This window comes from Crocuta crocuta, unplaced genomic scaffold, assembly GCF_008692635.1.
Source record: "Crocuta crocuta isolate KB4526 unplaced genomic scaffold, BGI_CrCroc_1.0 scaffold147, whole genome shotgun sequence".
In the NCBI taxonomy this organism is placed as follows: domain Eukaryota; kingdom Metazoa; phylum Chordata; class Mammalia; order Carnivora; family Hyaenidae; genus Crocuta; species Crocuta crocuta.
The window spans coordinates 1,356,563-1,372,928 of record NW_027532594.1 but is presented as its reverse complement, the minus strand read 5'-3'; the positions used below and the strand labels follow the sequence as shown (position 1 = coordinate 1,372,928).

Genomic DNA, 16,366 nt, shown 5'->3' with positions numbered 1-16,366 from the left:
TTCATTGTACCTTTTCTTTATCCTATTATCTTGAATTATAAAAACAATTTTTCATTTCAATTGTTAAAGCATTCAGATTAATATTTACCACCAACTAATGTTGAGTATAGTCAATATTTCAATAAAATAATAGTCATTTGGTTATTTTTCTCCTTCCAGTTATCTGTGTCTTTTTTTTTTCTTTTCAGGCAGAAGAAATGCATGAGTAAATTATTAGAATACAGTGCTGATGTCAACATTTGTAATAATGAAGGCCTTACAGCAGTAAGTGCTAAGAATTTTATCTGAGAATTTTAAAAACCTTTCAGAAAATTATATTGAAGGTGATAGTAATGCATAGTGCAGTACAAGTGTTTCTGCAAGTTACTTTGTGTTCATGAAGAAGATGCAGAATGATTTGAGACCTAATTCTCTGCTGTATTAAGAGAAGTTATGGTTCCCTGTGTTTCTCCTGTCTTCTTTTTGTTTGTGACCTTTCGCTCATTTTGAAGGCTTATTCTTCTAGCTTTTGTCACTGACTTTCAGGGGACTTCTTAGGAGCATCTCTGCTCCTTCATTATAGGAGAGCTGTTTTTTATTATGTCCTTTAAAATATTTTAATATGTGCATCGTAGGAAAATTTGATGGTTAGGCAGAAAGGAAAAATAAAGGTAATGAATGGAATGATCACTCACTGTATCCTCTGCACTCAAGAGATAATAACTGTTAATGTTTTGGCCTATATCCGTTCAGACTTGTAATATCTTACCTATGCTAGTATTTTTATCCATTTGCTATGTCATAGAAGTTAATATGTTTTTGGTCCGTATAGATGTTATAGGGAGGTGGTTTGGGACATTTCTGAAAAGATTGTTGAAATCCAAAAATTTTTTAAACTTTATTTACTTATTTTTATTTTAATTCCAGTGTAGTTAATATACAGTGTTATATTAGTTTCAAGTGTACAATGTAGTGATTCAGTAATTCTGTACATGAAAGCAAAAATTTTAATCATTGTCATTATTTGATGGAACATTATTCATTTTAGAAGTAGAGATAAAATAGCATTATGTGATTATTGAAAAATCATTTTGAAATTGCGTCAGATGTTACATTTTATATACAAAATTTTACCTTCCTGTATATGAGGTGATGGTGTTAAATGGATGGTCAGACTGCTTTCACGTTGTCTATCAAATCATCATGTTGTATACTTTAAATACCTTACGTTTTTATTTGTCAGTTTTACCTCAATAAAGCTGAAAAAATGTTTTTATTATGTTTTTAATTTTAATTCCAGTATAGTCAACATACAGTGTTATATTAGTTTCAGGTGCACAGTATAGTGATTCAGCAATTCTATATGTTACTCAGTGCTTATCATGATAAGGGTGTATTTTAATCCCTACCACCTATTTCATCTGTCACCCCATCCACCTCCCCTCTGGTAACCATCAATTTTTATTCTCTGTAGTTAAGAGTCTGTTTCTTGGTTTGAAAAAAAAATTATTTTTACCTTTTTTGGTAGTGTTTTATAGATTCTAAATCCTTTAATTTGCGGAAAGAATATTGAGTATTTACATATCATGTCAGTTTTTAAGAAGTTTCTGATTAAATATATATTTGAAAGTAGGGGCTGCTGGGGCATAAAAAAGAGCTTGTCTAAGATTTGATTTATTCTGTGAATGACTTACTAAAGGTAAAGAATAAACTCAATATGATTAGTATATGGAATCCACAATACCTGTGATAATTCAAATTTTGTTATATATTAACAACATACTGCCATCTATAAAGAAAGACTGTATTCTGAATATCTACAGGATGCTTAATGATACGGTAGCTACCATTGGGGATTATAAAGCTATGGAACTTACGTAGACCTGTCCTTAGGACACTATCTAATATAGGCAAGATAAGATGCTCCGTGTTAACATAATCTGGTTAATCACATAAGTTTTTATCTATTAATTTCTCCCCTTCACTCCTGAACTTTAAAGAAGTAGAGTAGAAAAGTTTTAAAAATCAAATTTTTACTTAAAAATTTATTAGTGCATATATTAAAATTTTTTTAATGTTTACTTATTTTTGCGAGAGACAGAGTATGAGCGTGAGAGGGGCAGAGAGAGGGAGACACAGAATCTGAAGCAGGCTCTAGGCTCTGAGCTGTCAGCACAAAGCCTGCTACAGGACTCGAACCCACAAACTGCTAGATCATGACCTAAGCTGAAGTCGGATGCTCAACTGACTGAGCCACCCAGGTGCTCATGTACATATATTTAAAGAGTCAAAAGATTCTATCTACAAAGTTTGTGGTATAAAAATAGTCTCTGTACTCCTTCTGCCTGGGACCAACCTTAGTGTTCTCTCCTATGGCCCTGAATAGGATAGTGTGCTTCCTCCTCTTAAACCTATTCTGGCCATGAACCATGATTCTGCCTAGACCCAGACCACCATGATGGAATTAATTCAACAGCTGGCCCCCTTGACTCCATCAGTTGAGGGAAGCTGGGCTGGTGAAAAGGTGTTGCTGCAGAACTGAGTAGTTGCCAGCAAACACAGGGGACAGTAAAGCCAAGGGCTCCTGAGTTGGAAGAAACCTTCAATAAGGAGCCCCAAGCCCTAAGACTTTTCTTACAAATGGAGAGAACTGTTGACTGCATGATTTCTTGGCTGGTTACCCTGACAAAGGACTTCTCATATTTCTTCATTCATTTGTTCTTTCAACAGCAGTTTCTTGAATACCTACTATGTGCTGGGCACTTTGCTGTTGTGGGATAGAGCCATGAATATGACTGATTGATCCTTATCCCTAAACTTCTAAGTAAGACAGGACAGTTAACAGGCAGTGGTACCATAGTGTAATGAATGCCATCATAGAAAAAGGAGATGCTTTGGAAGTAGTAGCAGGGGCCCCAGCCTCAGAGCATTGGAAAAGGTATCCCAGGGTCATACCACATGATAAATCCAGAAAGACCAACATGGTGAACATGGTGGTTGTGGGGTTGGGAGAGTGGGTGGGGAAGAGAGTTTTGGCCCTATGAAATAGATGAAGACTTAGAGATGAAAGTTTGCTACATTAGAGCAGTTAACTTAATAGGTGTTCAGGTACCCCTGGAGGTTCATGGAAACTTCCCAAGAGACTTTGGCATGGATAGTTATAGGCATCACTTTCCAGATCTTTAGCTACTGTATGTGCTTTTTCCTCAAGATGTGCTCAAGAAACATCCTGCAGTAGAGATCCTGCCCTTCCCACCTTCACCTTCAAAATCACTCTTCCACAGCTTTTCGAATGAAGTACATTTTATGCTCACCCATCCTGAATATTGCCAAGGCACATTGTTAAGGGTGGGCCGGGAATAGTGTCAAACAAACAATTCAAAGTATTGGTGTCTGCAAAGACTGTCATTCAGTACCATAAACCATAAAATCATGGCAGGATTTTGTAGACCTTTCCCTGTCTTATACATATTGCTGTTAGGGGTGAGGTGATTAAACTTAAGTTGGTTTGTTCTAAACTCAGCAAAATTATAAAAGTGAAGCAGGAGAAGTGGTGGAATATTTGTTTGATTATATTGCCTATAACATCCCCTAATTACTGTCTGAGAATTCACTGCCTCTAACAGAAGTCTATGAGAGCAAAGCAAAAGAACATTAGTAAAAAATACTGAAGGGAATGTTGACTTATTTCACCCAGGTGGCAAAATCAGGGTGAGACCTATATCTTAACCTGTCTATCTCAGGAAAAGGAGGAAATAGGTAGTGACTGCTAATGCGTATGGGGTTTCTTTTGGGGGAAATGAAAATGTTCTAAAATTGATTGTGGTGATGACTATGGCACAACTCTGAATACAGTGAAAACCACTAAGGTATATACTTTCAATAGATGGATTCTATGGCATGTGAATTGTATGGCATTATACTTCAAATAAATATACATGTATATTGTGACAGCCCTCCAAAAAGGAAACATTCTCTTGACTCTCCTCCCCAACCTTTATAAATTGTTAACTCTGTAGTTAGCTCTTCTCAACTATTTCAGTGGATGTAAAAATTTAGTCTTCTCAAATTTTAATAATGTACTACTATTGCTACTTTTTGATTTTTCAGTTTTAGGCGTTACCAACTGACTTCATGGAACATAAGGTTATTTCCTCTCTTTTTCAACCCCACCTCCTTTTATCCCATTGTGTGTAAGCACTTTTCTCTCACACCTTTCCAGTGTAGTTGTAATTTTAGTTAGGTCGTTTTCAGTATTTTAACTTTTAAATTAAATTTATATCGGGGCACCTGGGTGACTCAGTCAGTTAAGCATCTGACTTCAGTTTGGGTCATGATCTTGTAGTTTGTGAGTTCGAGCTTTGTGTCAGGCTGTGTGTTGACAGCTCAGAGCCTGGAGCATGCTTTGGATTCTGTGTCTCTGTCTCTGTCTCTCTCTTTAAATAAACATTTAAAAAATTATATTTATACTATTTATAGTATTACCAAATTGTTATAGTTCTTTCTCCTTATTACATTACATTTTGTTTTTCTTGTAGTGAAGAATTGCATTTAAAAAAATCAAGATAATTGTACATTCATAAGTACCTGTAGAAAGTAATACAGAGAAATCCCCTTACCTATTTCCCGGTTTCCCTTGCTGGTAACATTTTACAAAATTATAGTATAGTATCATGACCAGGATGTTTATACTGATATAATCTGTCTTGTTCAGATTTCCCCAGTTTTACTTGTTTATCTGTACCCAATTTTACTTGTGTGTATTTATGTATAGTACTATACAGTTTTATTACCTGTGTAGGTCTGTGTGTACACTACCACAGTCAATATCCTGAACATTTCCAACTCCACAAAGATGTTTTGTGTTACTTTTCTTTTATAACCATGCTTTTCCTCCCTTTCACCCCATGCTTAACCCTTGGCAATCACTAATCTGTTCTCCATCATTTTAAGAATGTTTTATAAATGGGATTATATTGCATGGAACCTTTTGGCTTTTATATGTTCATCATATTCCATGGAGACTGATTTAAGTTGCTGTACGTATCAATAGTTTGTTCCTTTATATTGTTGACTGGTATTCCTTGGTGTAGATATAACACTGTTTATATAAGTATTTACCTGTTGAAGGACATCTGGGTCATATCCTGTTTGGAGCTATCTCAAATAAAGCTGCTATAAACAGCTATACTAGTGTACCTGTAGTACTGTACAGGTTTTTGTGTGAACATAAAAGTTTTCATATCTCTGGAATAAAGGCCCAAGAATATAGTTGCTGTGTTATATAGTAGTTTCATGTTTAGTTTTAACATGCAGTGCCTAACTTTTCCAGAGTGCCTGCATCATTTTATACCCCCAGCAGCAACGTATGAGTGATCTAGTTTTTCAACATCTTCGCCAGCACTTGATGTCACAATTTTTTATTTTATCCATTATGATGTATGTGCAGTTGCTATCTCATTGTGGTTTTAATTCGCATTTGCCTAGTTGACATCTTTTCATGTCCTTTTTTGCTATCTGTATATCTTTCCTTTTTTTTTCTTTCTTAAAGTTTTTATTTAAATTCCAGTTAGTTAACCTGTGGTGTTCTATTAGTTTCAGATGTACAGTATAGTGATTCAGCACTTCCATAAAACATCCATTGCTCATTACAAGTGCCCTCCTTAATCCCTATCACCTATTTAATGCATCCCCCCAACCATTTCTCCTCTGAGAGCCATCAGTTTGTTCTCTATACTTGAGTCTGTTTCTTGTTCTCTTTCTCTTTTTTCCCTTTGCTTGTTTGTTTTGTTTCTCAAATTCCACATAGAAGTGAAATCATGCTGTTTGTCTTTCTCTGACTTATGTTGCTTAGCACAGTACTCTTAAGCTCTATCCACATTGTTGCAAATGGCAAGATTTAATTCTTTATTATTGCTGAGTAATATTCCGTTTTATGTATATACACTGCATGTGTATCCATTCATCACTTGATGGACCCTTGGGCTGTTTCCATAATTTGGCTATTGTAAATAATGCTGCTGTGAACAACATTAAGGTGCACACATCCCTTTGAATTAGTATTTTGTATTTTTTGGGTAATTTTTCTATCTATTATCTTTTGAGATGAAATGTCAATTCATGACATTTGCCTATTTTTTTTAATTAGATTACTTTTTAACTCTTGAGCTGAGAGAATCTTTATATACTGAAGATACTAGTCCTTTGTCAGGTATCTGATTTGCAAATATTTTCTCTTAATCTCTAGTTTGCCATATTAAAGTCTCTTGTTTAATTTTATTTTTTAGTGTTTTATTTATTTTTGAAAGAGAGATACACAGAATGTGGATAGGAGTGAGAGAGAGGGAGACACAGAATCCGAAGCAGACTCCAGGCTCTGAGCTGTCAGCCTGACGCAGGGCTCAAACCTCCTAGCTGTGAGATTATGACCTGAGCCAAAGTTGGTCACTCAACCGACTGAGCCACTCGGGCGCCCCTGCCATTTTAAACTCTTCATAGGATCTCTTGTGTAAAAGTTTCCAGTTTTGATGAAGTCAAAGGTATCAGTTTTTACATTAATGTATTATACTTTTGGTATCACGTTTAAGAACTCTGCCTAACATTAGATCCTGAATATTTTTCTCAGATCTTTTTAAAAAATTTCTATAACTTTGTATTTTATATCTAAGCCTATGATCCATTTTGAGCTAATATTTGTGTAAGATGTGATGCTTAAGTTGAGTACCCTATTCTTGTTTGAAGCATGCGGTCAGTACGTACTCTCTCTGAGAGTATTAAACACAACTTTTTCTTTTGAAGTTTTTTCTTTGAATATTCATGGTTCCTTTTCTCCTCTTTTTCTTTATTTACTTATTTATTTATTGTGTATTCTGTCTTTCAAACTAGGTACGCTTGTCAAATGTTTGGTGGAATCAGAAAAAGGTACTTGAAAGCTCTGAATGAATGAAGTTTATTCACCATGGGCTTCAGTGTAGGGTGATCTGCTTGGGCATTTGACTTTAGGATTCTTTCTGATGTCAGTTTCTTTAGGCGTTTACTCTCGAGTTGGTCAGATTCCTCAGAGAAAGCTTTAACAGTTGCCAGGAGCATGTTAGCATCAGTATTCAGTGTGTAAACTTGTGCTTCATCTCCCTATTTCAGTGTGTTATTTTTGCTTCATTGTGCCTGGTGTCTCTTATCTAGACACTATTTTCATGCCTCTTGTGTTCTCTCAGATGGGGAGGGGCAGTTACTGGCTTTGAGGTGGGATGGGAATTTTAGGGTCTAAATCTTATTTAGGTCTGCCAATTCACCCTTACTTCAAGAGATGCAAAGTGCTTGCCACTGATTCTAGAGCTTTTGGGATATCAGTGATCTGAGTCACCTTTTTGACTTTCTCTACTGCTGATTAGATTCAGCCTTTTGTTCTGATAAGTCAGACAAAAGCTTTTAGCTTCCAAAACTTGTTGCTATTTTAGTCTCTTTTTTATCTTAAGGTAAAGGTCTTTTAAGAAAAGATACTCTTTATTGTCATTTTAATGGAGTTGGGGAAGAAAGAGAAGTTGATGCATATGTTCAAGCTGCCATCTTAAAACAGAAGTTTCATGGTATATTTTTTAATGGAAAAAAGTTGAAAAATACATGGATTGGGGTGCTTGAGTGGTTCAGTTGGTTGGGTGTCTGACTTCGGCTCAGGTCATGATCTCATGGTTTGTGAGTCCCAGCCCCATGTCGGGCTCACTTGCTGTCAGCATGGAGCCGATTTTGGATCCACTGATCCCTCCCCCTCAAAAAAGAAATAAAGCAATAAAAAAATGAATGGATGGCATAGTCCAAAGTTTTAGTATTGATTATCTTTGAGTGGTAGAGTTATAGATGTTTTATCTTCCTTATGTATTATAATTTGTGTATGATACATGCATTATTTGCAAAAGATGTGAGGTAAAGAATATGATGCCTACTGTGTTAATTAATTTTTACTCATGTTTCATGCTTCTGGGGAAGGAAAAACATCCAGTACCTTTTCTTTAGAGACAAGCTATGCATAGAGTCCAGGATCATCTAGGAAGCAGAGTATTTGATGATCCTAAGTTTAGGACCCTTAATTATTTTGATCTATGAAATGCTTGATTTTGAAGTACATGGTGTGTATCCTACATGTTGATGCATATTTTTTCCCCATATAAAAATATAGGAAAATGTATGGGCTTTTATTTTAATTTAGTCTTTGGTGTGTGTATTCTCACATTTGAGATGTAATAGCATTATTTATCTGCTGTTTTTATATGAAACACTCCTTGCACAAATGTTAAGTAACTCCATGGCTACACAGATACACTGGCTGGCTGTGAATGGGCGGACAGAACTACTCCATGACCTTGTACAGCACGTCAGTGACGTCGATGTTGAGGATGCGATGGGGCAGACAGCACTGCATGTGGCCTGCCAGAACGGTCACAAGACGGTAAATTAAGCCCTGAGGACTTTAAAGTTGCATGTATTTATTTTTGAAAACTTTGAATTTATGAAAAGTTTTTCACTGTGCATAATTGGGAATATGAAGCACCATAGCAAAATCTTAATGTGTCTTGCATTATATGGACTTATGATTAATATATTCTTTATGGATAAAAGGAATAGAAAGCAGGACTTTTAAGTCTGTTTAAAGTATTTGGATTTCAAATTTATTTCTGCTTCACAGATTTTCACCAAAATTTTAAGTGTCTATTCATATGTAATTTTAAGTAATAATGTTCTTATTCTCCGTCTTACTACATAACTTTTTCATATTTTATTTTTTACCATTAAGCCAAAATTATTGGGATTAGATAGTAAGAAACAGTGCTGACATTGCTTAAACAGTTCAGCTTGGATTATGATTTTCTCTGCTGTTTTGGAATATGTTGCACGACTAGAGTGATGGTTTTCTTTCTTTCTTAAGAGTTCTAAAGTCATGCATTTGTTTTATGTCAGTACTTTCCTGTTAACTCCCATGTACAATATTCGGCTTTAAAAATTGGTAATAGTTGGGGCGCCTTGGTGGCTCAGTCGGTTGAGCATCCAACTTTGGCTTGGATCATGGTCTTGCAATTCATGAGCCCCACATCGGGCTTGCTGCTGTCAGCACAGAGCCCACTTCGGATCCTCTGCTCCCTCTTTCTGGTCCCTGCCCCACTTGCACTCTCTCTCTCTCCCTCAAAAAAAAAGTCTTTAAAAAAAATGAAAATTGCTAATAGTTTCCTCTGTCATTAGGAGACTGCTGCCTTATACAAAAATAGCTTAAAATTTTAATATTGGCTTTGCTATAATTTTCTATCCTGGTTACTTTTGAGGTTTTTTTTTTCATATTTAACATTATTGATAATACGATGTTATTTACTTGTTAACTACAACAATAACAACAACAAAAAAACCAGCCTAAAACAAAAAGCCATCACCAATAACTGCAAAGATACAGAAATTTGTGTGTTTATTGTTTTGTACATACTTTCTCTGAGCCTTTATGTTGGGAGAATTCCTACTGGAATCTGGATTTTCATCTCTGCAAATACTTTTCCTTAATTTGGGTTCAGGATGTAGGATCCTTAATGTTTAGAAGCTTTACAAAGCAGGACTATAATTCACAGAATATTACACTTCTTTAAGATAATGAGGCTGAGAATGACATTCTCTTATGTTTAATAAGGGTTGGATAAAAGGAGAAATACAAGATTTTCTTTTTCTTTCCTGGAATTTCTTCTGAACACCAGTTGTTCATTTTTATTTGTTGTTGTTGTTGTTGTTTTTTGATCTCTCATCATTTGAAAACTAACCCAGTATTTCCTTCTCATCAGTTTTTACTTTCTGAGAGTCAGTACTATTAATTTAAAAAATATTCTGTGTGAAAAAAAATTATCTGAAATGTTTTAATGTGGAATGGCCCAGGTCTTTATAAACAACTGCTGCATATTAGAGAAGGGGTCCTACTGGCAGGTGCTATAGGACAGAAAAGCACCCACTTTAATACAAACATTCTCTCTTATAACAGATGATTGGAGTGTCATTTACTGAGATTATAAACCCTACCTGTTGCCCAAGAACTTTTGTACAAAACACTGGAATTCGGATCAGAAGAGATTTATAAAACCTAATTTTACCTGCCTTGAGTCATGAAGAAATAAGAATTAGTAAGAAAACCTTATTTCAAAACATGTGTATTACAGGCTGCATTAAAAATTTAGAATTGCCTCTGAAGTTATTGAAGAATAGTTAGTATAATATACTCCATATGGTTTACAACCTAAAGCAGGTGTGGTGAAAGAAGGGAGAATTCCTAATAGTCAAATGCCTTTGAAGAATTATATTCTCAGAAGATTTATAGGGGGCCTGACTTCACTATGATGATGAGTTTCACAGAGTGAGATTTTGCAGATATAGTAGAGGAGGAAGGGTACAAAAGCCATATTGACTTGTGCTTAATTGTATTGGTGAGTGAGATTCCATTCTGTCGTAGTTGGTCAGTTATAATTATCTACAAGGATCATGAACAGAGAAAGAGTATGCTTAGCACTGACTATTTTATGAGTCACTGTATGCATCTTTAATTCTTCAATTAAGGCAAGAAAGAATCCTAAAATTAGTCTATTAAGAGATAGATTAAGCTTCCAGACTGATTATACCCCTTCTTTGTTGGTAGTTGTGCTAATATTACCTGTGTTTCATGATTACTTACATATTTCTGGGGCATGTTCAAATCTCAGTGGATGAGCATATGATATGATATTTATTACAGGGTAAAGATTATTGATTTTTAAAACTCTTTCTGTATATTTTTCCATAAGTTGAACACTGAGTCTAAAATGATTTGTCAGGTCCTAGTGACTTATTTTAGCAGCAACTAAAAATGGCCTTTTCATTGTCTCCCAGTAGCCAGTTCATGCATAAATTCATTAAAGGGTCTTCAGAATTTGGTTCCATGTAGACACAGAACAGTGCATGTAGGTTTCAAGACTTATATTTAAGCTTAAAAGCTTGCACATTATTTATACATATTTTACAGAATCAAATAGAACACTTTAAAGGGAGAAAGCTCCATTTAAAAAATATTTTTAAAAGATATTAGCACTTTTCAAATTAAAGAGGCAGATATGCTAAATCCTCTGAAATTTACTTTCTCATTCCATTGTAGGGTAAATCTCAGGAGTGCATGGAAAGATCTTGATCAACTGGCTAAGAGCTCTAAAGCTTTGTAGAATTTGTAATTGAATACTGTTTTCTTGCTTTGATGATAAATGCTATTCAGATTTACATTACTTCTTAAAAGACAGAAGATTTGGAAGAAAGATTCATTTTTGTTATAACTAAGAAATTGAGTAATCTTTGCCATGATTTCATGTAGATGCATTGGTTTTGGTAGTGGTAAACCAAGATGAAGGTGTCATCATATTATTGAAGGAAGTGGTTTACATTCTGACCATTTTTTGTCCTTGCAACACAATAGCACTATGATTTTTAAACTACTTCTGTTTCTATTTAGAAATGATCAAGTGAAAGACATGATCATAATAGCTCCTTAGTAATTTAACTTTTTATAACTTTCCTTAGGTCAGCTGTTCTTAGTTGTACGGTTTGTCTTGGGATATTGATTTTAAAAATCACTTCAGAGTTTGGTTATTCCGCTGGCCTATTAAATAGTCTTGGGCAGCTTTTTCTCCCTTGCCTTTATCTACCTCATAAGGCATATTCTGTTTATCGATTATGTAATTAATTAAAGTGTTGTGAACACTTTGGAAGGCACTAAGAGCGATAATAGAATTGGTATTGTTATTACACTTATTTATTTTTACTACCATTACTAATATGGATGAGGCGATTTTGCAAGGTAAGTAGAAAGCACTGTCTGGACCCTTAATTCATCTATTCTTGTGTAGTAAGTTAGGACCTGTGTGTTTGATTTTTAATCCCAGTTTTAAGTATAATAAAACCTAATATTACTCTATGTAGATATAATTGACACCAGTTTTTTTGGCCATAAATTGAACTTACTTTTTGCTACTTTTTTCTTTGTCATTAGTTTTTTAAGATGTTTTATTACATCTTAAAAATTTTAAGATGTTAAATTGCCACAAACGGTTGATTACTGTTTTTCTATAATAACTTGGATTTAGAAACCCTAGCAAATTGTCAAATGGTTTAGTTTCAGTTTATATAAATTAGAGTATACAGCAGGATTAGTTTATGGATTAATTTCACTTCACTTAATTTTTTATTTTTATCGGGATGAACTTTATACTGCTAAATTTATATAGCTAAATATGAAGCTTGGCAAACAATATAAAATGATAGTTGAACCCCGCTTAGAGTATATTTAAGCCCTTGAAACTTAAAAAGCATTGTTTGACACTGGCATTATAGACTATCTTTGGTAGAACTGACTGCATGCTTTACTGAAATTGTAGGCTTGTTCAGTAACAATATTTACCTACGTTCAGTCTGCTCTGTTGATACCTTTCAGCCAGTTTCCAAGCTTTTCATCCAGAGAATTACAGGACAGCCATGCAAACTTAATTGAAAGCTTTTGCAAAAAACATTCATTGGGTTCAGCCTTGAGGCACAAAGCTAGATAGACTAACATTTTGGATTGTGTTTTTAGGTTCAGAGTAATTTTATTTATTCTGATGTTAGAATTCTCCTTTAATCACTTCTGGGAAATGTGAGCAAATAAAGGTCTATCACTGTGATTTTCAAACACAACTGGAAAATAATGACACACTAGATGTTACAATGACTTCAAAGCTTTGCTAGGTTTAGGTGGACAGTTTTGTATAGAAAACCTGTATAAACCAGTCACTGATTAGGGAGTGGCCATTTTTCTTGGTGTCAAGTTATTTGTGCATTGCTCTCAAGTCATGTCATTATAATTATTTTTAGTAAAAGATAAAGATGCTTTTTTGTTGTTGTTTGGTCTCTTTTAGCTACTAATAATACCGTAACTCAGGTTTTTACTCGTAGTTTTAATATTGAATATCTATTCCTTTGTACTTTGATCAGTGTTGTTTAGAGAGTTGACATTGATAAAGGAGAGCTGCCTTAGATTTCTTGCTTTGTAATTTATCAGTGTATTGGGCACAGGTGGTCTTGGTTAGTCACTGCCTTCAATTAAATGACTTTTGAGATTGACCCAAACATTAGCTTTGCACATTAGTTTTCCACTCAGAATATTGCTGTATCACTTGAAAGGTCATGAAAGAAGTCTGTTGAAAATGTGTTGCTTATTTTCAGTGATTTCTTGAAGCCATATGAAAATCTCCTTCCAATGCTTNTTGTAGATTATCTAGGAATAGGAGAATTGTTTTATTTTGTTTTGCTGGGGGCGGGGGGGATGTTGGACAGGGAATTTGAAGTTTTGATGATGATTATATTTTTTAATGTTTATTTTTGAAAGCAGGCTAGTGGGAAAGGGGAAGGGAAAGAGGGAGACAGAGGATCCAAAGTGGGCTCTACCCTGACAACAGAGAGCCTGATGTAGGGCTCAAATTTACAAACCGTGAAATCATGACTTGAGCTAAAGTTGGACGCTTAACTGACTGAGCCACCCAGAAGCCTAAAAGCATATTTTGATGATCTACATTAAGCAAATAAAATTTTAGTTCAATGTCATTCTTAAAATTATGTATTATACTAACTTGGAAAATATAGATAATCAGCTCTCATTCACAGATATTTATGTTGGTATACTTTTATGTGTCTACATTTGATACTATAAGCTACTGAGCTCCGTTTTTTTCAGGTAAATGAGAAGTCATAAAATATTGAAAACAAAATAACTAAAGACTTGTAAATCACAGTTGGGTTTTTTTTTGGACTTCATGGTTTATAGTCACAATGCAATTTAGACATAATGCAGTTTTTACAGAAGTATTTGGGTACAAGTGTGAGGAATTTGTTAAAGCACATTGAATCCAAATTTGTCATAGAGAATCTTTTTAATTTTTCTGCATATCACTAGTTACCATCTACATATTTTATTTGTTTTGTCTCTTGGTTTTCTTTTCCACTAAAATATAAGCTTCGTGAGGGAAGAAAGTTTTGTTCATTGCTGTAACTTCAGCATCTAGAGGAGCCTCTAGCACATAATAGACATTGGAATTTTTTTTTAAAGACGGAATGGGCAAGACAAATGCAGTACCATTTTAGTCAGTTTTTTCCTGCCATTTTCTTTCCATTTCTGAATGTCTGTCATTTTGAAATTTTATGCCTTAGTGTTGTATATAGGGCTGATTCTTATAAAAATTTGGGTCTGATTTGTTTCTATTGGTGAAAATTGCTGCTTTTGAGACTCCCTAGGGATTTTAGTGGTTAAATCCTGAATTATTTTCTTCAATTATGTTTTTCCTTATGCTTCTGTATAATTTAAAGTCCTCTAGTAGTAGTGTTCATTCGAGAGCTTTCATGTATTTATTTTAACTTAATAAACATGCAGAGTTTCATCCACCTGAGTTTTACTAGTTTCAAAGTTACTTTACCCTTCCTATACATATAAGTAGTTCTACCTAGACTGAAAGTATTTTTTGAAAACTGTGATTTAGGTTATCTGTGACTTTCTTGCTCCTCCTTCTGTTCTGTTTAACTGGTAATTGAACTCTACATTATCCTTTCTCCTCCTATTTCAGAACTTTTACAAAAAGAAGTCTGTATACAAACCCTTCTTTTTAATCCTAAAGATTAATGACTTTTCAGTCATTTCAGTGCTACAAGGCAGTTGTCATTCTTCACATTCAAATCCTTTTATATATTACTTATCCTTACTCTGAAGGAACTGGCTTTTTCTCCTTGTTTGCCTTCAGGCAACATTTTAACTACAGGTGGAACTGTTGAAAGTTTTTAAAAAATGTTTCTTTTAAGAGGTATATATTTTGATGATGTTAATTTTGTTAAAAAAGCAGAAAGATTTACAAATGGAAAGGAAATGCTAGATTGAGCTATTTCTGCTTAATCTTTTCTCAAGAACAGAAATAATTTTTCATGTCTTCATCAGGTATTTCCTATAAGTGAGGATGTGATAGGAACATATTCATATTATATGTCATATTTTCTTGCTATGATTTGCCAAGTTTGTCTCATTACATTGTTGAAGAAAATAGTAGAGAGGAATATGCTAGTCTAATGGCTGAGTTGTTTTTGTGCTCTTAAGTTGTATAGTATATATAGATACAGAAGTGCTGTAAAAAAGTACATGCTTTAAAATGCATTATTTTAACACTGAACACAAACAGCTGTCTAGGCACGTAAGTTTGACTCTCAAGTAGTTATTCAGTGGGGAACTGGTAGAATTAATGTAGTTTATTAAACTATGCCAGTTAGCTATAATACTATTTAGTAGTTTGAATTCAGAAAAATTAGAATTCCTACTTTTTGGTGGGTAGCATACTGGTTATGAATATAGGCTTAGATTTAGTTCCTGCATGCTCTTTGTATGCTGGGGTGCACACTACTTGTTTTCTTTGAGACTCAGTTTTCTACTTTAAAAGTAGAGAGAATATCACTTTCCTCACAGGATGTATTAAATTTATTAGCACAGTGTCCAGGCGCATGTTAAGGTTACTTGAAATATTATGACGTTATATATTTTACATTTTAAACATTTTAAACTGTAATTTTTGTGGCTGCATAGTATGTTTTATTAATAATTAATTTCTGCTTGTATCTAGGTTACTTGATTTTAATTGCATATTAGCATATATTTTCAATAAATTGGCTTTCATCTCTCTTGAGCTTTTTGAATTATGGCTCATGCCTAATTGTTATAGCAGTTAATGAACATTATTGTTGCTGTCCATCTGTCCGTTTCATTCTTCTTTAGGGCCATTTAGGCGCAGCTTCCAGATCAATAATCAGGAAGGAGAAAGTCATGATCAAAAGGCTTAAATAGGCCTTGTCTTATAAAATAATGATCCAAATGCTTGTTTTGCTTATATTTGAAGGTTGTGCTGAACTACTGTTCCTTAGTTTAAAGGAATTATATAGCTGATGGTAAAGTTTTATGAAACCTTGTTTCTGTTCCTTTTGGGATAGAAGTAAATTCAAGTAGCAGTACTTGATATAGTGATATAATATTATATCTGTTTTTATTTTTATTTTTATTAAAAAGCATTTTTAAAAATTTTTTTAAATGTTTAGTTTTGAGAGACAGTGTGTGAGCGGGGGAGGGACAGAAAGAGATGGAGACACAGAATCCGAAGCAGGCTCCAGGCTCTGAGCTGTCAGCACAGAACCCAATCCAGGGCTGGAACCCATGAGCCCTGAGATCATGACCTGAGCCCAAGTCGGACACTTGGTGAGCCACCAAAGAGCTCCCGTGAATACTGTATCTTAAAATATTTGATTTTTATTAAAATCTTTGCAGTAAAAATGACAGTTCCCTGAACCC

General features: G+C 34.3%; 1 protein-coding gene across 3 annotated transcripts in view; it reads left to right on the top strand.

Annotated features, from left to right (window-relative positions):
* HACE1 (HECT domain and ankyrin repeat containing E3 ubiquitin protein ligase 1) overlaps nt 1-16,366 on the top strand; it is a 119,322-nt gene that overhangs the window by 9,389 nt on the left and 93,567 nt on the right. For 2 of the 3 annotated variants that reach the window (XM_077780008.1, XM_077780006.1), the window contains exons 4-5: nt 189-264; nt 8,291-8,422. In XM_077780008.1, coding sequence (XP_077636134.1) covers nt 189-264; nt 8,291-8,422 — 208 coding nt within the window. The remainder of the gene's footprint in view (nt 1-188; nt 265-8,290; nt 8,423-16,366) is intronic. The other variant, XM_077780007.1, reaches the window with a different exon arrangement.